At 38.2% G+C, this 22,912-nt stretch overlaps 1 protein-coding gene across 1 annotated transcript in view; it reads left to right on the top strand.

Moving 5' to 3' along the window:
• The window catches only part of TPRG1 (tumor protein p63 regulated 1), a 376,146-nt gene that overhangs the window by 339,697 nt on the left and 13,537 nt on the right, over positions 1–22,912 (top strand). The window contains exon 6 of the mRNA XM_082393410.1: positions 10,124–10,277. Coding sequence (XP_082249536.1) covers positions 10,124–10,277 — 154 coding nt within the window. The remainder of the gene's footprint in view (positions 1–10,123; positions 10,278–22,912) is intronic.

Genomic DNA, 22,912 nt, shown 5'->3' with positions numbered 1-22,912 from the left:
CTGTCTTTACATTGGTTCACTGGGGGAATGAACGACTGGTTGGGATAAATGTCTCTTTTTTTTACTGATTGATTGATTGAAATATATTTGTTATATATAGTATAACATTTTTATATTGTAAAAATGTTGTGCTACTTTCTGCTGTACAGCAAAGTGATTCAGTTGTACCTATATATACAAATCTATTCTTTTTCAGATTCTTTTCCATTATAGGTTATTACAAGATATTGAGTATAGTTCCCTATGCTATACAGTAGGTACTTATTGTTTATCTATTTTATATATAGTAGTGTGTATCTGTTAATCCTAAACTCCTAGTTTATCCCCCACCTTTCCCCTTTGGTAACCATAAGATTGTTTTCTATGTCTGTGAGTCTATTTCTGTTTTGTAAATGAGTTCATTTGTATCACTTTTTTAGATTCCACATATAAGTGATATCGTATGATATTTGTCTTTGTCTGACTTACTTCACTGAGTATGATAATCTCTAGGTCCATCCGTATTGTTGCAAATGGCATTATTTCGTTCTTTTTCATGGCTGAATAATATTCCTGTGTGTGTGTGTGTGTGTGTGTGTGTGTGTGTGTGTGTGTGTGTGTGTATCTCACATCTTCTTTATCCATTCATCTTTTGATGGACACTTAGGCTGCTTCCATGTCTTGGCTGTCATAAATAGCACTGCTATGAATATTGGGGTGCATGTATCTTTTTGAATTATAATTTTCTCCAGATATATACCCAGGAGTGGGATTGCTGGATCACATGGTAACTCTATTTTTAGTTTGTTAAGTACCTCCATACTGTTCTCCATAGTGGCTGCACCAATCTACGTTCCCAACAACAGTGTAGGAGGGTTCCTTTTTCTCCACACCTTCTCCAGTATGTATTATTTGTAGATTTTTTCATGATGGCCATTCTGACTGGTGTGAGGTGATACCTCATGGTAGTTTTGATTTGCATTTCTCTAATAATTAGTGATGTTGAACATCTTTTCATGTGCCTGTTGGCCATCTGTATGTCTTTTTTGGAGAAATGTCTATTTAGGTCTTCTGCTCATTTTTGTTTGGGCTGTTGTTATTGTTGTTGTTGTTTTTGATATGTTTTGTAGTTTTGAGTGTGGCTGTCAGGGACATATTTTCTCATTTAATTAAAACACTCCCCACTGATTCTCCAGTGGCTTCTCATTAGCTCTTTCTTCTTCTTCTTTTTAAAAAATATTTATTTATTTATTTATTTGGCTGCACTGGGTCTTTTGTTGCGGCGGCACGTAGGATCTTCATTGTGGCATACGGGATCCAGTTCCCTGACCAGAGATCGAACCAGGGCTCCCTGCATTGGGAGCATGGAGTCTTAACCACTGGACCACCAGAGAAGTCCCATCTTAGCTTCTATGTTAGGGTTAGGCTGCTCCAGACCTTTCACTGTCCTGATCAACCACCTAACCTCAACCTTACCAGTTATGTAGCCTTATTCTGGCCTGTCTCCCACTACCCTGCTGACTCGTATGTAGTCAAACTGGAAATAGATAAGAGCATCATAAAAATACAAATCATGACACATACACTGAATTTCTCTGTTTCTCTCCCCAATCCCAACCCAACTGAGTCTTTGCTCTCATGATTTCCTCTGTCTTCAGTGCACTTAATGCTATTCTTTTTCAATCACCTTCTTGACTTATCAAAGTCCTCATATCCATCAAACCCCAGCTAATAGACCATCTACTTTACAAAACCTTTAGACTTCTCTGAGTTTCTTGAAGACTTGTTATATATTCTTCAAGCTCTTTGCATGGTACTTGGTACAGGGTTGAAGATCATTAAACATGTGTTAAATAAATGAAACCTTCTTTGATTAAACTCTAAGGGATTGTTCCAACCTCTAAGTCTTATTTACAATTTTATCCAGAGCAATTTCTCTGGGCTTTATAGAGGAATGTTAATGGGGATTTGCTGATAATGTTGACACTCAAAGCAATTGTTAAATATTGTGGGAGTTACACTCTAAAAGGTTTGAAGGAAGGATCAGAATATGAGGCTCCTTGTACAGAATATCATAACACCAGTCTACCAGAGTATGTCTCTAAGGATGACAAAATTTCATGTCATCTTCATCAGTGGCAAGCAGGTTATCATTTTTAATCCTGGGATCAAAATTTGTTTCATTCTGACAAGCATGGAGCTCCAAATGACCTTCTAAAGCATGAGCATTTAGGTGCTCAAGACTAAAAGAACCATACAGTTTCTTCTCCTTTATCTAAAACTTATTTACCCTCAACCTTATGGGATTAGCTTTCCATTTAAGTGGCATCTGTGAAACCAAAGCTTTTGCTATAAGATGGACACATTTCCCTTTAGGAAAGGGCCTGAGAAGGAGGTTTGTTTGTTTGTTTAATTATTTGCCCATGACTCCAATAGTAACGCATTCCTAGTTAACCTGTCAATAGGAGTATAGAAATAGCAAATTAGAAAGAAGAGCTCTGGAGTCAGGAGTGTTGATAGCAGCAGGAAATGACAGCCTGATGGTGAGAGAAGAGAGAGCTGATATAAGAACTAATAAAGTTAGCAGTCAAGAATGTTTTAGAACTTGAGTAATAGCCTTACTCTTCATATACAACAGTTGGCTTTCTTAAAGGAAAACATGAGAGGATAGGAAAGAAGTATGGAGGTTTAAGTATTAATCTAGGTACTCTTCTAAATTTCTGTCTCTGTTTTGGCAAAGTTAATGGGTGAAGGACATAGGACATACATGAATAATAAATCCCTTCCATGTCTTAAAATCTGGAGTTCGTGATGATTTTTATTAAGCCATAAAAGAATTAGTTATTTTTAATATAAACTGTTTAAGAAAGTAAGAATGTAAATTTTAAAATGATATCCATCCAAATAATCCATTCGTACACCTTCTGGAAAATAAAAAAAATTCTGTATGTCATTTAAATGAAACCCAAAAGTAGATAATCCTTGGCTCTTTCTGGTCAGAAATGCTAGATATGTGCATAGTTGAGTGTCTTCTAGAGGGTTACTAATCTAGAGCCTTTAGTATTTTATAAGAAGTGTGTCTTAGTCTTTTGGGGCTGCTGTAACAAAACATCAAAGACTGAGTAGCTTATAAACAACCAAAATTCCTCTCTCACAATTCTGGAATCTGGGAAGTCCAAGATCAAGGTGCCAGCAGATTCAGCGTCTAGTGAAGGCCTGCTTTCTGCTTCAAGTATGGTGCCTTCTCTCTGTGTCCTCAAATAGCGGAAAGGGCGAGGGACCTCTCTGGGATCTCTTTTATAAGGGCACTAATCCTATTCATGAGAACTCTGCCCTCATGACCTAATCACCTCCCAAAGGCTTCACTCCCTAATTCCATCATCTTGGGCATTAGGATTTCAACATATAAGTTTTGGGAGGATACAAACACTGCGAAAACATAGCAAAGGGAAATGAAGATCCAGAGATAGTGTGCCCAGCTCTAAGCCACACAGAAAGTTAGCATTGGTGCTAGGATTAGACCCAGGTTTTAGTGACTGCCAGTTCAGGAAATATACTGCCATAACATGTAACATCCTAAGAATGGACTCATATGGCATTCAAACTCGTAAGCATCCTAACTTGGTCTGTGAATTTATTTATTCATCCATCATCATTAAAGAAGGACTTATTAAGTGATTACTATGCACCTGGCACTATAAGTGTCCATGTTTACTTTATTCTAAGTATTTGCTGTGAGCATACACACACACACACACACACACACACACACACAAACATGCAACAACAGCACTGTGAACCATGAAATCTTAGCTCATCAAAGGTCATACCTTTGGTTTGGACCTCAGTCTTCTTCACCTCAACCGTGAATGTGACCACCTCAAGGACAAGCACATCTAAAGTTTCCCAAGCAGATCAACTTCTCTTTTAAGGACTTTCAGCCCTGGAGCTTCCATATATTTTTTCTGTTACCCTTTTTGTAATTATTCACCCTCACTTTCTCTGAGTTCTGCTTTTGTTTTCACCCTAGGTCTTTCATTCTACCGTTTAAGATGATTTCTTCTTCTTCTAGGAGGAGAAAGGTCAGGTCTCAGCAGCCATCTGAGAATTTCTCTTAGCCACTAAGTTATCCTTTGGCTTTTTGTCTAGTAATATACATAATTAATACACATTATTTTGGTCTTTCTGCACAGATATTAATTTATTGGGACAGAAAAGGATCTTAGAGATGATCTAGTTCAACTACCTGGTTTCACAGAGGACCCTTGGAGCCCAGAGAAAAGAAAATGGTTCAAGTAACTCAGCAAATTGGTGGCAGATCAATCCGTTGAATGCAGGCTTCCTAAATGCCACACAAAGTTCCACCTCTGGCACCACACTGCCCCTGAATTCTCTCTTTATAGACACTGCTGATCTGTTTTTAACTTTATCACTCACCTCTTCCTCAAGGAATATAACTCACAGAGTTTCTTGGTTACCCATGCCAGTAAATGGTTAATCTCACTGCGTCCAAGGCCCTGGAAACTTCTGGGAGGGAGCCAGGTGAGCAAAGAGAGCAGATAAAGGCAGCACCTGCCTTGGGTTTGGAACAGCCTGGGGACACGGAGAGAATGTAAACACATTCTGCAAATCTTATTGTCTGACTCTGTGCCAGCATCTTTTGGGTTCTTGTCATGGAAAATGTTTCCTCTGAGGTCATTCATTGAACAGAGGAGCACTGAATACCCTCCGGGGTGCCAACCCAGTGCCCCCTTTTGTCCAGGTTAAATAAGCAAGGGACTAACGTTTCGTGGGCCTAGAAGGCCCACCTTTCAACAATACAGGATGGGAGGTAGGGAAACGGAGCCATTTAGAAAATACACTGTGCTGTTCTGAACTGCTCTCTCCCCCTGGCTGCCCGCCCCTCTCCTTCCTCCAGTGCGGCCTCCCTCTGTTTGCTCACCCATACTTACAAGCACACGCCCTGCGTTTAGAGCAAGCTGTTAATGTCTGTGCTTCCTCATAAATCTCGGGTTGCTGCCTGGAGCTATGTTTTTAATTCTATGGTGGAGCTTTGAGATTCGAGAATGAGTAGAAAGGAAGGGCAGCGGATGGGTGTAGTAATGGAAGCCGCCATTGCTCCTTCCGGGGAGCTGGACTTCTCATTTGCTTCTTTGAACAGGTAGTTTATACCTCAGCACAACATCTGTGAAGGCCAGGATGGAAGGAGAGGGGGGCGTCGTGGGAAAAGATGTTGGCTATCTCACACTGTGCAAAAGGATGCATGGCTTCTCTCCGAAGAAAGAAAAATGTGTGGAATGAGCAAATGAACCCAGACTGGTGACCGGCTGGCATATTTTTCTAGTTCAGCTAAAAATGACTTCAAGGAGAGGAGTCTGACAGAAATAATTTTTGTCTCACAAAGCTTGTAATTGAAGAAAGTTTTCCCTCCATTGAACTTGAGCTCCTCTTTGTGTTGTTCAACCATATTTATTTTCCATGATTGGTCCTTCGGCACTTGTTTGATAGCTTCTTCTGTATAAGCCTCATCGCTTCAACATGCCTGTGCTTTTCTGGTGTAGGAAGCAAATCTTCTACTGGGCTGCTGTGATGGTTTAAAGTAGTAATTGCTTGGGCCTTCCACCCTGCCAGCAACTGTATTTGAGTAGAATTTTGCGTATGAGTCACTGAGTAAAACGTGTAATTAACATGACTAAAGGAAGAGCTCTGGTCTTTGAAAATTCTGGTCCTCAGTTTATATATCTATAAAATGAAAGAATTAGAAACACACCTCTAAGGGGCCTTCCAACTCAGGCAGTCTAGGATCCTAAAAATCTCCAGCTATTATTATAAACCCTCTTCCTCTACCAAGTTCTTATGAGTCCTAATGGATCCTTTCTTTTACTTCTATACCTTTCTGTGAGGTTTTGAAATTTATCAGAAGTGAAGGGTACATTAACCTTCTTGCTTCCACTACTGTGGGAATGGAGGCCAGATCCAGTTGGTATCTTTGAGGATAGAAAGTGCGAACAAAATAAGTTGCAATAGGTGAACTCCTCTACTTCCGTAATGGGACTGTCAGGTTTCTATGTGTACCTGTTTAGGCCTGGGAAGCAGTTAATAGTAAAATAGGCCCAGAGATCACTAGAGCATGGGCATCTGGAGTTCAGGGATTGGGCCTTATCCATTTCTCTACTCGAGATAACACACTGCACAGAGAATGTGCTAATTAAATGGAGGAATTGAAGGTAGACAACTTAGGAATGTTTCAGAGAACCAGCTCTAAGGTGATTTAAAAGATCGTTTTTAACCTATTATAAAAGTTTTACAGAACTAGGCTTATTCAGTCTGAAGAACAGAGAATTGAAAGGGTGTTTTAAGGTGAATGAGAGTCTCTCTGATGGATTTAAGTTTAAGTAGGAAATTATATACATCAATACATTGATGGGAAACAGAAGCTGAACACATAAGAAATACCCTGGGACTCAGAATCAGATGAAAGAAGAGGGATTAATAGGTGAAGCAGAACATAGAAGATTCCAGCACCTCCTCTGTGCTAAAGATTTGCTCCTCTGGTTTTGTCTATGTCCAGAGATCATGGTGTTTATCTCTCTCTTTTTATTCTCTTTCACTAGTGGTTCTTGACTTGATGATCTGATTAAACCTGGTCGTATTTTTTATCTTATGTCCTGTTAACTTCATCTATTTCTATCAAAAACGTTTAAAAATTGCTTATAAGTGTTGAATAAAATGAAAAAAATATAAAGGCTCTAACAGTACCCAGTAAGCATTATGGTACATAATAGGGACTTAATATTTGCTTAGTCAGACAGAGCCTTACAGCATACAAAACATTTTTTCATTCATTATCCTCTTGTCCCTCATGAAATTGTTGTTACCTGAAGATGAGAAAGGTGATGTGAAATGCCCAAAGACACGGAGCTAGCAAAAGCCAGGGTTTACACTCAGAGTATGATATTGGGAAGAGAGCTACCAAGTCTTTCTTTGCTAAATAATTTGATTTTGGCATTCTTTACCTGGGACTATAATCCCACATTGATTAATTTGACCAAAGCAGCTCAGCGAGAAAGACCCAATCTTCTCACCCTGACAACATAACATTTTTGTAATTTCCCCCTACCCTTCTAGTGCTAACTTATTTTCCTATAATCTCATAATTGCTATTGTTGAGAGTATATAAAAATTTACAGTTCCTTTTGAGACAGAGATTTTCTTTCTGACCTTTAGCTAGGATCCCTGGGCAGGTTTTTTGCCCACAGATTATGGCAGGCTCCTTAGGGCAATTCTTTTAACTCTGTGTCTATTGGAAATAAAGCAGGCTATGTTGTGTAATGGCAGGAGCTTAACTTTGAATGTATTTTGTGACTATAGCCCAGGATGGTGAAAAGACCCCTAACTGAAGTCTTGAGAGACCAGGGCTCTCACCAGCTCAGCCCTGTCTGCAGTGATGCTTTGGGAAAGTTTTAGTCCTTCCTGAGTCTCAATATTCTCATCTCCAGAAAGAAGGCACTGGGCTATAGCTTCCAAAAGTCCTTCTAGCTCTGACATTCTACAGTTTATAAACCTTAAACTACTCTTCCACCACATGGTGGCTGATTTGTGCTTTTCCATGTTTGTAAAATAGGGTGGTAGGTGCTAAAGTTTCCGAGGAGTGATGGAATAATACTGGGTGTAGGCTTTGCAGCAGAAGATCTGTTCTACTTAAGGAGGCTATTTTGATACCCCTAAATTACAGAAGCCATAATCCAGAGGCTTCTTATGGGTCCTGTATGTCCTTGACAGGGTGAATGCTAGTAGCATCATGACCATAGCTGTCTACACCATTTACACAGAGTTACCAAGATCATAGAATATCACCACATTGAGACACCCTAAAGGACATATGGGGAAACTGAGATTCAGAAAGAGAAATGAGCTTGCCTATAGTCACATAGTCATACAGCATTAAGTGTCAAAACCAAGACTAACACAGCACTCCCTGACCTCCTGTTCACTGCATTTTTTACTCTACTCTTGTCACCTCGGATGACCACTCTCATGGTAAGCACGAGTAACTGTTTAATAAAGCGTTCCCAGTCATAAAGGCAACTATATTCTCTGCAATTGCCCTAAGGAGACATTTGACAGAATATGATAGATTTTTATAGCACTCTAGTACTAAAAGTTTTGCGGAGAAATACCACCTTAGTTTTACCTTTGGAGAGACTGCGTGGTTGTAGATTTCTCTTCCCAGCTATCACCTTTGGAGCTCAGGAGAGAAGGTTGGCTGAGCTTGTATGTTTAGAAGTATACTACATCTCTGAGAAAGGGCATTGCCACACTCAAATTGATTGGTTATTTAGAAATAGGGTCCCTCTTGAATTTCATGCTTAAACTTCATTTGGGGTTTCCCTAAAGTGAAAGATATAAACTGTATTTACTAGGAAAGCTATCTTGGAAGATTTTCATTGCCTTTGAATAAAAGCAAAATTGCACCCAGCACATAAATTGACATATGAAGCAGTAAATAATTGTATCGTGCAAGTTGTTTTAAGGGACTCAAGCCAGAATGCTCCATTAACTAGCATGCATAGAATATTCATTGAGCTTAGGGCTTATTACCAGGCCAGTGGAAAAAAAAAAAAAAGAATGAAGGAAAGTACAGGGGGGGAAGATAAATGTCAGTATAGCAGCTGAGAAAATGAAGGGTTAGAAAGGGAACTTTAGAGGTATTTATGATGTTTTTATTTTCCTCTCTCTTCCTTTTCTTTCTTTTTTTCCCCTTCCTTGGCAAAGGATCAAGTACACAAAAGGTGGGTATCAGCCTTCAAATATAATCATCAAGAATCTGAGAACTGAGCAGCAGAATGAGCCAAGCTCTTTTCTTACTTCGCTTTTGAAAGAAGAAGCTGAGCAATCAGCCCGTTGAGGTGTTATATGCATACGTGTGAGATTGTGTTTATAGACATTTCTACACGGATAAACATTCAGAAACCACAATGACATTCCCAGAGGAATCCTGTCCTTAATACAGGAAGTGACAGCTTTGTGAAGGCATCACAATTGAGCTCTGGTTTTCCCTTGAGGTCTGGTTTTTCCTTCTAGATCCCAGGATTTAATTTCTAGAAGAAATGAGAGCTCTGTGATGTTCCATGGGGCTGCTTAGAATTACAGGCAACTTAGTTTTAAAGCTTGTCGAACGCAAAGCACCTGAGCTAGGCTTAATCTCCAGGGACCTCTTTTGCACTCAGAGATGTCTAAAACCATAAACCATAAATTCTGATGGGTACATGCAAAAGCAGAGGCCACAGAAATTACAAATTTGTTATCCAATGTGGCCACATTCCCCTGCCACAACTTTCCTCCCATCACCACTCCCAAGCTGACTTTCTCTTGCTCTGTACTTGGGTTTACCAGATGACCAGGCTTGCGCTGTAACAGATGGTTACTGCCTCCTACAAAATGTGCGTCAGGACTGTGACCAGGCATACTCTTCCTATGAGCTCTGACGTGTTTGTTGCTGCAATTTTGGTAGATGGAATGTGTGCAGAGAATAGAGAACCATGAGACATAGAAGCTGAGGTCACAGGGCATTTTGAATTGGTCATCAACCCTCTTAAAGATCAGGCATACCCTCTTGGGAAGGTCCCAGTTCTTCCCAGTTCTTGGGAAGTCCCAGTTCTTTTCTCAGTCATTTCTTGCTTGGGTTTACTGCTTAGTGGATACTGTAAGTTGTAGTCATCTTCCTTCTCCTCGAAACTGTCTCCCATGTTGACGATGTCTTCCATGTTTCAGCTCCTGTCCCAGCACCTTGACTCTTCCTTCTTCCTTTCTCTTTTAACTTTGACCATCAGAATATTGGCATGAGTTCAGTATCCATATTTCCAGCCATGGCCTCTGTCCAGAGCACCAGAGTCACATTTCCAACCAGGCATTTACCCACAGAATTCTCAACAACGTCTTGAACTCATCATGTTTGAAACCAAATCCACTCTTTTCTTCTCACCTCCTAAATTCCCTGGAGCAATTTAACTAGTTGGTCAGCCAATTATCTCAGCATCAATACAAAGGTTGACTGGGGCATTACATTCCCTTCCCACACTTTTCTATTTGTTTTAATCTAATGAAAATGGCTAATCTAAAGAAAAAAACTCCTTTCTTGCAGGAGACAAGGAGAAGGCCTTAGGATCTGCTGGGGAAGTCCAGAGCAGCAGTCACTATTATCCTGTTGGAACCCGTGGTCCACTGAGGTGCCTTATGCTACCTTCACTGAACACCTTATGAAATACACCAGTGAGAAGTTTCTCGAAATCTGCAATGTAGGAGACAGCTTGGGTATCACTCTCCAATTAGCTTTGTTGGTGAAGCTATGTGCTTTTAAAACATGCACTGTTAAAAAAAAAATAAGATACAACCTGGGGTTTATATAGATAAAAACTATAATAGGTTTATAGGACTTTTTCAGTAAACAGTAAAGCTGTTTTATATTTGAAAAAAAAGAAATCAATATTTATAGTAACCATACCACTGCTGTTTCCTCTTTGCTAATCTCTGAGCAAAAACTGTAGTGTAATATTGTTTTAAAATTGCAGTAGTATTGTTTGTCTGTGTTTATTGCTTACAGGGTACATAAAATTTTGGGTGTATAATTAAATTTGAATTATTTTATTCAGAGAAGGAATGTGGAATAGTGTGAAATATGAAGTCAGATATGGCTCGGTGGTCATGTTTAAGTCACTCTTTTTCTCTGGGCCTTGGTAGTCTCATCTCTAAAATGGACACAATGAACAACTGCCCTTCCTCTCAACCTCACTGGACCATTGTAAGGTTAAATGTGATAAAGCATATATAAATGTTCTGTAAATCATAAAGCAATTAAGAGTTATTTTTAATGCCTTTAAATTTCATCTCCCCGAGTAAATTTAAAATTCATCAGTGGCAGGGAGGTCCCCTTCTACTACGGTTTCATCTTCCCTAGGAGACTTAGCAGTCCTTGGACACTCTGAGTAGTCAGGAAGTAAAACAGCTGGAGCTGTAAACGCAGTGAAAGAGCAACCTGTATACTTCCGACAAAACCAGATGTACACATAGGAGTGTGCTTACGGCCTAGAAATTCTTGCCTTCTCTGTTCTCGCTAAGTTTATCTTTATATGCTGTCATTCACTTCAGAATAGCATAACTTTATTTGCTATAAATTCAAAACATGACAATCTACATCTAAAGTCCTTCTGTGGTTGGATGGCATACATTACATTTCTTGCCTTATTTTAAACACATTTATTCATACAAGTGAATATGTATATGTATAAACAAATATTTTTAATTGGTAAGTTCCCTATTTTATAAAAAAGAATCTGAGGCAAAATGTATGTGGTTAGAGGCTAGATGGGACCTCCATCCCCCCTAACATGTAGGTGAAGTTGGCTTGAATCCCCTTCTGCTCTCAGCAAAGCTCAATTGTCCTCTCAAGATTTATGCAGATGTCCTCAGGGGCTTCTGGTCTCCAGGTTTGCCTCTGACACCAAGCTCTTGCAGGCACTAAATTAGTTCTTTGTATGGATCGTTTTGCTAGTCTCCCTGTTATACTCCTATTTCACAATACCTCAACCCATGCATCAACATCAGCCCCTGGCTTGACTCTTAACCACCCAAAATCAACAATAACAAAAAACCAAAATGAAAACCAGAAAGAACAACATAACACTGACACAAAGGCATTTATGTGAGAGTAGACTCACTGAGGACTTCTGGGAGATAGAGTGGGAGTTTACATCACAATAATGCCCCAAAATTCAAATGGAATATCTCTTCTCCTTATTTTTAAAAGACTTTATTAATAATAATGCTCAGATGCATCGCTTCATAATCTCCTCTCCTTTCCTCTCTATCCTGCTCTTGTTCTTCCCCAAACTCCTGTTCCTTTTCTCTTTCTTATTAAAAGTGCAGAGTCATTTATCTGTTTCTTTTTTTTTAACATTTGTTAATCCAACTGAAAAAACTTAATAATGTATGTTTCCAAAGCCGTTTCCTGCCTTTAAAGGAAAACTGGTTCTAATAATTAATTTAACATATATTTTGAAGTAGTAGTGATTCTCTTTTATTTTAAGTCAAAAATAAATACCAACTGCCTGGGTTATTACGTCTATCACTTCCTGGGCAAAGTCTTCTCTTATTCCTCATATCTGGTGTGTTTAAGCACTTATTTTCTCAGTGTCCTTTGCTGGAAGAAATTCAGGTTAAAGGATTAAAAAAGAAATTCTGTGAACTACAGAGAAATGCCACTGCAGTACTCTAATACTTGATAGTGCTTTATTGTTTTTCTGCCATAGAGAAATAAAATTAAATAATTTAAAAGGAAGCTAAAAAATAAAATATCAAAAGGGGGATGGAAAAAAAGGGGGAATGGAATAACTGTTCCCCAAATACCCATGAACACAATTAGCAGACTGGAGCATTAAGTTTTGGCCAAGACTTCCTATCAGCCAAGGCTAAAGGGGAAACTTGTTGTTCATATAGCTCTCCTTGGATGGAAGAAGGAACAACAGGTGTGTGTGTGTGTATGTGTGCACATGCATGCATAGGTATGAGCACCATGAGTGGTTGGTTAGTTAGTTGGTTGGTTTCCAGTCAATCAAACTACTTTTTGAATCTGTTAAGTGTATTTTCTTTAAGGCTTTTCTCATTAAATTATTCTTCTAAAGTCTTTATTTCGTTCCTGAAAACAATCTGGAACTTTCATTTGCCAAGCCATTTCTCAGTTAAAGGCCACCCCGAGTCCCAGATCCCTAAGAAAACAAGTGATCTCAGTCTGGGATATGAGATGATGACTGCTCTGATCCAGTTCTTTGTGTCTTGATTTCTCTTTTGTTGTTGGTTTTTGTGTCACAAAGTTATTTGTGTTTAGGACATTTTCCAAAATTGGCTTTGATTAATATTCAGTTTTATTAATGTAAAAGTATAAATAAGAAGAACAGTAATTCTGGGGATATAGAATCCCTTTTGTATGAATATTTTGACATAATAAGATTTTTAAAAGGTGATATAAACTAGTTTTTTCATTTCCCCTATGAATGAAATAGGAAAAAGTGGAAGAACGTGGGGGAAATGCATAACTAAATAAAATACCTGAAGCAATTTAATTCAATTTAGCAAACCTATGATGGCAGAGGAGAGGGAATCATGTACAGCTGAGATATCCACAGTCAAAAATTTCAAATTATTTACAATCTAATTGAGTAACTTGTTTTTAAAAGTACTTTTATAAAATTCATTTTTTTTGTTTTTACTCAGAGTCTTTTCTTCTACAGAACCTGGACTCTCTCTATTTAACAAATGTTTTCTGGTACTTAAAATGTGCAGCTATTCTGATTGTTGTTAAGAATACAAACATAAATGAGACAAGATTCTTGCCTTTGTGGAAGGCATTGCTTAATAGAGGAGGCAGATAAAAATGCAAATATTTTAAAATAAGTGCCAAAGAACTGAAACAGAGTTTGGATCAGATGAAGAGAATTGGAGATAGTTGAAGGTACATGGAGTATCTTAGACACAGACAGTTTAGCTGGAGTTTAATCTTGTATATTTCCCACCATAATTGTATTGGCTCAGATGGTAGGTATAAGGACCTAAACTAAGTTAGGAGTGTTAGGAATGGAGAGAAGATGAAGAGATTTTGAGATATTCAGGGTATCAATGGAAGATGGTAACTGGCATGATATGGTTGGTGAAGGAGAGGAAGAAATCAAAGATGGCATGGTCTGGTTTGGGTAGGTGATGAGTCCATTAATTTGAATGGGGAAAACTGAAAAAAGAGTAGGTTTAAAGGTTTAGTTGAAGACATGCTGAGTTTGAAAAGTCCGTGGAATGTGGGGTTGAGTTGGTGACCAGGCAGTTAGAAATTTAGGTCTTTCTGAAGCTCAGGAGAGAAAGTTGAGCTGTTTATATAGGTTTCAGACCATACAACACTGGGTCGAAGCTGAGTGATGGGGTTGATTGGTCAGAAAAGTACCTGAGGAAGAAGAATTAATGGAAAAAATTGCATTCAAATTCAAATTTATACTATCTCTAAGTCCTTCAGCACTGATATAAAAAAATCACCGTCAAGTTTATGAAATACTAGGTCAAAATACATTACTTCTTTTACCCATCTCACTAACTCTATATCACTTCTACTTCCGGTAAGTGTGATGGTCAAATGGCTTCTTTCCAGACATTCTTGCTTATCTCCAAGCCTTACCAACTTTTTTCAACTTGTGCATGCACATACTTTGCATTACTCATACAAAACAGTTGTGAAAATAGGAAATAATATTTTTGGTATTGATTTTATATTACAAGACATAAAAATAATCTCATCAGTTATGTAATTACACTTTATATTTATTGATTACAGTTTGCATGTATTCATGTAATTCAAGTAACAAAAACCCTTTGAGGGCAGTATGCTATCTCCACTTTAAAAGTGAAGGTACTTAGAGTGACTAAGTGAATTGATTGAGGTATTATAATAATAACTGTATTTCCACACCCAAATAATTTGCAAATGCTCAGGGAAATAGTTAAAAACCAGAAAGAACTCTGTGTGTGTGTGTGTGTGTGTGTGTGTGTGTGTGTGTGTTCATAATCATTGCTATGATATAATATGATATGATACTTTACAACCAAGGTTAATTATTCTCAATTGTTTCATCCACTTTATATTTGCAACTTTTAGCATTATCTTCCCTCTTTTAACCATTTGTAACAGAATCAGTTTTGTTTGCCCAATGGGCAGCAAGCCAAACGCTTAGATGCCGAGGTTTTCAGCAGAGAAAAGGTTTATTCACGAGGCAGCCAAGCAAGGAGATGGATGAACAGATCTCAAGTCAGCCTCCCCAAAGACAAGGGCCTTGGGATATTTATGGGATAAAGAAACAGGGTGGTCTGAGACATGGGGAAACGTGATTGGAGGCAAGAAAAAACTGAGGTAATCTGTGCTCTGTGCAGGCGTATCGGAGTTACATTCTTTTTCTTAGGGTGCTTATTCAGAAAATGATGGTGTTGGTATAATCTGAGGGTGGAGTTTTTGGCCTTCTGACATCAAAAGGTCATCCTCTGGACACTTACACAGTTGAACGGTCGGTGGTCTCGACCAATTTGAACTGGACAAGACTAGCTCCATGTTCCTGAAAAACAACTTAAGCCACCATTTCTATGGCCACCCATAAGTTAGAGGCGTTATCTATAGGGGGCAGTTAAAGGACTCTTGTGATATAGTCTCTAACCTACATGAAGCTTGGAGGGCATGCAATTTGCAGGAACAATTAAAGAGAGCTTAGTCAATGAAGGCAGGTTACAGAATAGTATTTATTAAGCAAGTTATAGTTCAAGGGATCTAACTGATGACTGCCCTTGGTTTCACGTTGCCTTGCTGGATTCTCGGACTGTGTGGAGTCTTGCTGAGAGGAACTAGTGATTGAGCCCAGAGCTGTAGAATAATAGTGAATGGATTATGGATGCTCTACAGCTTAATCAAAGTGATTTACAGACCAACGCTTTTTACTTTTGTCTGGCATCTTTCTCCTTATTTTCAAGGGAATTATGAAAGTGAACCAATGTTTTAGCAATCAAATGTAACTTTATATTCTTAACCCCTTGGTTTCCTGCCACATTAATTCAACAAGTATTTATGTAATTATTTATATATTTTTTATTTTAATTTTTTTTGGCCACGTGGCTTTTGGGATCTTAGTTCCCTGACCAGGGACTGAACCCGGGCCCTGGCAGTGAAAGCGCTGAGTCCTAACCACTGGACTGCCAGGGAATTCCCTAACAAATATTTACTGAATACCTACCTGGCATTGAATACTACATGCTGAGCAATGCTGTAGATAATTGTTGGGATAGCAAGAAGAATAAAACAGATTTTGCCCCCAGACGTTTATAGTGTAGAGGAAGAAGGCAAAAAAGGTAATGAACAAATTATAATTTAATGTGCAAATACTGTTGATAGAGAGATTCAAAGTTTTTATCAGAGACCAGCAGAGAGAACAGATAAGTCCAAAAGTTAACAAATGTGATAACATTTGATGTTAAACTCAAGGTAAGAGTGATTTAAGCATCAAAGCAGGTGGGGAAAGACATTTTAAATAAAAGAAACATGATTAGAAGCTGCAAATTACAGAGGTGTATAAAATGTTCTTGGACAAAGAGTCGTGCACTTAAGCTAGAGTTTAAAGTGTGTGTGTGTGTGCACGCGTGTGCGCGTGTGCATGCGGAGGGCTGGGAAAATGGAATAGGATGAGGATGGAAATTAAGATTTGTAGAAACAACCCTTTTGTAGGAAAAAAAGCTTTTGCCACATCTTCCTTTTTCCATCTATATGCCTGAATTTACCCACAGTCATGGTGTCTCTAAGATAATTCCAAGTAACACGTGCAAGGATGATATAAACATCTGTTTATCTTCTGTTCAGCTGTGTGGTTTCCCAAGGAGTTTCCATTGCTGGGTATTGGATGGACTTTTTACTGCAACATGCTTCACTTGCTGCATGGTGTGGCTGGAACCTGTAGCCTGAAGGCTTGGAAAACCTGCTCAGCTAAAGAATGTGGGCCTGCAGGCATGAAACCTGGTCTCTTTACCCAGTGTAAACAGGAAGCAAGTGATGGTTGTAATAAGGAAAACTGAGACTCTGGGCAGTGAACTGCTGGCAGACAGCATCTGAAGCAAACCAGGGGCCCAGTCACTCAGCTGGTAAATAATCGCTGTAAAGTCAAGAAGAACATTACACACACACACACACACACACACACACACACACACACACAGACACACACAGAGCTATACTTTACCTTAACCAGCACACAGGCCCTATGTAACCGGAGTTGTTAAAACTTGACCCTCTGTTTTTGAGACTGGAATAAAAGAGAGAGCCACGGGTGGGTGTATAAAAGCTTTTAGAGAAAAGTATGTGGCTGGTGGCATTCATATCAAATGACACTGCGTTCCTGTCACACAGATTGAGTTCAGGTGCTTGAAATGCTCAAGAGCCAGCTTGGGGACTTGGCCTTTTGTCTGCCTCCTTCAATGCACAGCTTGTCCCTCTGTCTTCACGGCCCCTCCTCTTTTTAAAGGGCTCACAGAAATGACTAGAAATGAAGTGCATCTGACTCGAATGAAATGCCAAGTTCACTGAGTATGAAATAGTGTCAACTTTTTCTTTCCAGCACTTTGATTCTGAGGCCACAGAGAATTCCCATGAAATAAAGCTTATGATGAGGACTGGGGAGGCATCCAGTAACCCAAACTGATATATATTGATCTGTGAAAAGGCATCCTGACAATCCAGAGAGTGTTGACCATGGAAATATTGAGGTGAATTGATGAATTGCACTTTGGACTTCTGGAAATCATAGTTCAGTGATGACAGTGATGATGTAGTTAATGATTTATTGACAATATTCATTATTGGCAATAGGCTTCCTTTAATGCTTTTGCAATATGATTCCAAATTCCAGCCTCATCTTATTCACCTTCCCCAACCCTTCCTGAAAGAGATTAGCATGTGGGCACACACACATAGAGCTTATTACAAACCCTTTGTTTATTAAAGTTAGTTTAATCTATGCAACCAACCTATGAGTTTGATGGTATTAATAACCTTATTTTATAGAAAGGAAACTATAAAATTCAGAGAGGTTAGGTAACTTGCCCAAGGTCACACAGCTCGTGAGGGCCATATTTGCAATGTAAGAGCAGATCTGTTTGATCTTAATACTCACGTTACATCATGCTATATACTTCCTTTAGTTCAGTGGTTCTCAACAGGAGACGATTTTACCCCTGGGGCACATTGGCAATATCTGGGCAACACTATTGGTTGCCATACCCGGGGTTGTGGTGCCACTGGTATCTGGTGGGTAAAGCTAGGGATGCTGCTTAACTTCCTAAAATACAGAGGACATACTCCCCTGCAGCAGAGGATTATTTGGTCCAAAACAGCAATAGTTCCAAGGTAAAGAAATCTTGGGTTAGTTGTATAGATGGACAGCCATACTTCTGACTTTAATTCTTAGAAAACTGGATGAAATATTTGAGATGCCTACATGAAATGCAACAGAATAAAAAATAATTTTTGCCTCGAGTATTTGGTGGGGCATTGTGGAAGAGATAGGATTTGAGCTTGGTTTTGAAAAATGAGTAAGAGCGTGAGCACTATAGATCTTTGTGGATTGAACAGACTGTCAGAGCTAGAGGTTCTTAGGCAAGCTTAATACAGTGGGTTTTTTGTTTTTGTTTTTTACATTTTTATTTATTTATTTATTTATTTTTGTCTGTGTTGGGTCTTCGTTTCTTTTTTTTTTTTTTTAAGATTTTTAGAAATTTCATGTAATGTCTGAAACATTTATATTAACATATTTCCATACATATTTCCATACAAATACAAATATAAGATTTTTAGAAATTTCATGTAATGTCTGAAACATTTATATTAACATATTTCCATACAAATAACCCAATGAAAGTTTAGTATTAGTTGTTTTGTTTGTTTTTTTATACTGCAGGTTCTTATTAGGCATCAGTTTTATACACATCAGTGTATACATGTCAATCCCAATCGCCCAATTCAGCACACCACCATCCCCACCTCACCGCAGTTTTCCCCCCTTGGTGTCCATATGTCCATTCTCTACATCTGTGTCTCAACTTCTGCCCTGCAAACTGGCTCATCTGTACCATTTTTCTAGGTTCCGCATACATGCATTAATATACGATATTTGTTTTTCTCTTTCTGACTTACTTCACTCTGTATGACAGTCTCTAGATCCATCCACGTCTCAACAAATGACTCAATTTCGTTCCTTTTTATGGCTGAGTAATATTCCATTGTATATATGTACCACAACTTCTTTATCCATTCGTCTGTTGATGGGCATTTAGGTTGCTTCCATGACCTGGCTATTGTAAATGGTGCTGCAATGAACATTCGGGTGCATGTGTCTTTTTGAATTACGGTTTTCTCTGGGTATGTGCCCAGTAGTGGGATTGCTGGGTCATATGGTAATTCTATTTTTAGTTTTTTAAGGAACCTCCATATTGTTCTCCATAGTGGCTGTATCAATTTACACTCTCACCAACAGTGCAAGAGGTTTCCCTTTTCTCCACACCCTCTCCAGCATTTGTTGTTTGTAGATTTTCTGATGATGCCCATTCTAACAGGAGTGAGGTGATACCTCATTGTAGTTTTGATTTGCATTTCTCTAATAATTAGTGATGTTGAGCATCTTTTCATGTGCTTCGTGGCCGTCTGTATGTCTTCTTTGGAGAAATGTCTATTTAGGTCTTCTGCCCATTTTTGGATTGGGGTGTTTGTTTCTTTGATATTGAGCTGAATGAGCTGTTTATATATTTTGGAGATTAATCCTTTGTCCGTTGATTCGTTTGCAAATATTTTCTCCCATTCTGAGGGTTGTCTTTTTGTCTTGTTTATGGTTTCCTTTGCTGTGCAAAAGCTTTGAAGTTTCATTAGGTCCCACTTGTTTATTTTTGTTTTTATTTCCATTACTCTAGGAGGTGGATCAAAAAAGATCTTGCTGTGATTTATGTCAAAGAGTGTTCTTCCTATGTTTTCCTCTAAGAGTTTTATAGTGTCCAGTCTTATATTTAGGTCTCTAATCCATTTTGAGTTTATTTTTGTGTATGGTGTTAGGGAGTATTCTAATTTCATTCTTTTACATGTAGCTGTCCAGTTTTCCCAGCACCACTTATTGAAGAGACTGTCTTTTCTCCATTGTATATCTTTGCCTCCTTTGTCATAGATTAGTTGACCATAGGTGCGTGGGTTAATCTCTGGGCTTTCTATCTTCTCCATTGATCTATGTTTCTGTTTTTGTGCCAGTACCATATTGTCTTGATTACTGTAGCTTTGTAGTATAGTCTGAAGTCAGGGAGTCTGATTCCTCCAGCTCCATTTTTTTGCCTCAAGACTGCCTTTGGCTATTCGGGGTCTTTTGTGTCCCCATACAAATTTTAAGATGATTTGTTCTAGCTCCGTAAAAAATGCCATTGGTAATTTGATAGGGATTGCATTGAATCTGTAGATTGCTTTGGGTAGTATACTCATTTTCACAATGTTGATTCTTCCAATCCAAGAACATGGTATATCTCTCCATCTGTTGGTATCATCTTTAATTTCTTTCATCAGTGTCTTATAGTTTTCTGCATACAGGTCTTTTGTTTCCCTAGGTAGGTTTATTCCTAGGTATTTTATTCTTTTTGTTGCAATGGTAAATGGGAGTGTTTCCATAATTTCTCTTTCACATTTTTCATCATTAGTGTATAGGAATGCAAGAGATTTCTGTGCATTAATTTTGTATCCTGCAACTTTACCATATTCATTAATTAGCTCTAGCAGTTTTCTGGTGGCAGTTTTAGGATTCTCTATGTATAGTATCATGTCATCTGCAAACAGTGACAGTTTTACTTCTTCTTTTCCAATTTGTATTCCTTTTATTTCTTTTTCTTCTCTGATTGCCGTGGCTAGGACTTCCAGAACTATGTTGAATAATAGTGGTGAGAGTGGACATCCTTGTCTCGTTCCTGATCTTAGAGGAAATGCTTTCAGTTTTTCACCATTGAGAATGATGTTTGCTGTGGGTTTGTCATATATGGCCTTTATTATGTTGAGGTAGGTTCCCTCTATGTCCACTTTCTGGAGAGTTTTTATCAGAAATGGGTGTTGAATTTTGTCAAAAGCTTTTTCTGCATCTATTGAGATGATCATATGGTTTTTATTCTCCAATTTGTTAATATGGTGTATCACATTGATTGATTTGCATATATTGAAGAATCCTTGCATCCCTGGGATAAATCCCACTTGATCGTGGTGTATGATCCTTTTAATGTGTTGTTGGATTCTGTTTGCTAGTATTTTGTTGAGGATTTTTGCATCTATATTCATCAGTGATATTGGTCTGTAATTTTCTTTTTTTGTAGTGTCTTTGTCTGGTTTTGGTATCAGGGTGATGGTGGCCTTATAGAATGAGTTTGGGAGTGTTCCTTCCTCTGCAATTTTTTGGAAGAGTTTGAGAAGGATGGGTGTTAGCTCTTCTCTAAATGTTTGATAGAATTCACCTGTGAAGCCATCTGGTCCTGGACTTTTGTTTGTTGGAAGATTTTTAATCACAGTTTCAATTTCATTACTTGTGATTGGTCTTTTCATATTTTCTGTTTCTTCCTGGTTCATTCTTGGAAGGTTATACCTTTCTAAGAATTTGTCCATTTCTTCCAGGTTGTCCATTTTATTGGCGTAAAGTTGCTTGTAGTAGTCTCTTAGGATGCTTTGTATTTCTGCGGTGTCTGTTGTAACTTCTCCTTTTTCATTTCTGATTTTATTGATTTGAGTCCTCTCCCTCTTTTTCTTGATGAGTCTGGCTAATGGCTTATCAATTTTGTTTATCTTCTCAAAGAACCAACTTTTAGTTTTATTGATCTTTGCTATTGTTTTCTTTGTTTCTATTTCATTTTTTTCTGCTCTGATCTTTATGATTTCTTTCCTTCTGCTAACTTTGGGTTTTGTTTGTTCTTCTTTCTCTAGTTTCTTTAGGTGTAAGGTTAGATTGTTTACTTGAGATTTTTCTTGTTTCTTTAGGTAGGCTTGTATAGCTATAAACTTCCCTCTTAGAACCGCTTTTGCTGCATCCCATAGGTTTTGGGTCGTCGTGTTTTCATTGTCATTTGTCTCTAGGTATTTTTTTATTTCCTCTTTGATTTCTTCAGTGATCTCTTGGTTATTTAGTAACGTATTGTTTAGCCTCCATGTGTTTCTCCTTTTTACGTTTTTTTCCCTGTAATTCATTTCTAATCTCATAGCGTTGTGGTCAGAAAAGATGCTTGATATGATTTCAATTTTCTTAAATTTACTGAGGCTTGATTTGTGACCCAAGATGTGATCTATCCTGGAGAATGTTCCATGCGCACTTGAGAAGAACGTGTAATCTGCTGTTTTTGGATGGAATGTCCTATATACATCAATTAAATCTATCTGGTCTATTGTGTCATTTAAAGCTTCTGTTTCCTTATTTATTTTCATTTTTGATGATCTGTCCATTGGTGTAAGTGAGGTGTTAAAGTCCCCCACTATTATTGTGTTACTGTCGATTTCCTCTTTTATAGCTGTTAGCAGTTGCCTTATGTATTGAGGTGCTCCTATGTTGGGTGCATATATATTTATAATTGTTATATCTTCTTCTTGGATTGATCCCTGGATCATTATGTAGTGTCCTTCCTTGTCTCTTGTAACATTCTTTATTTTAAAGTCTATTTTATCTGATATGAGTATAGCTACTCCAGCTTTCTTTTGATTTCCATTTGCATGGAATATCTTTTTCCATCCCCTCACTTTCAGTCTGTATGTGTCCCTAGGTCTAAAGTGGGTCTCTTGTAGACAGCATATATATGGGTCTTGTTTTTGTATCCATTCAGCCAGTCTATATCTTTTAGCTGGGGCATTTAATCCATTCACGTTTAAGGTAATTATCGATATGTATGTTCCTATGACCATTTTCTTAATTGTTTTGGGTTTGTTTTTGTAGGTCCTTTTCTTCTCTTGTGTTTCCCACTTAGAGAAGTTCCTTTAGCATTTGTTGTAGAGCTGGTTTGGTGGTGCTGAATTCTCTTAGCTTTTGCTTGTCTGTAAAGCTTTTGATTTCTCCATCAAACCTAAATGAGATCTTTGCCGGGTAGAGTAATCTTGGTTGTAAGTTCTTCCCTTTCATCACTTTAAGTATATCATGCCACTCCCTTCTGGCTTGCAGAGTTTCTGCTGAGAAATCAGCTGTTAACCTTATGGGAGTTCCCTTGTATGTTATTTGTCGTTTTTCCCTTGCTGCTTTCAATAATTTTTCTTTGTCTTTAATTTTTGCCACTTTGATTACTATGTGTCTCGGTGTGTTTCTCCTTGGGTTTATTCTGTATG

Source organism: Balaenoptera borealis, assembly GCF_965194805.1.
Source record: "Balaenoptera borealis genome assembly, chromosome: 5".
NCBI classification, from domain to species: Eukaryota; Metazoa; Chordata; class Mammalia; order Artiodactyla; family Balaenopteridae; genus Balaenoptera; species Balaenoptera borealis.
This window is presented reverse-complemented; position numbering and strand designations above follow the sequence as displayed.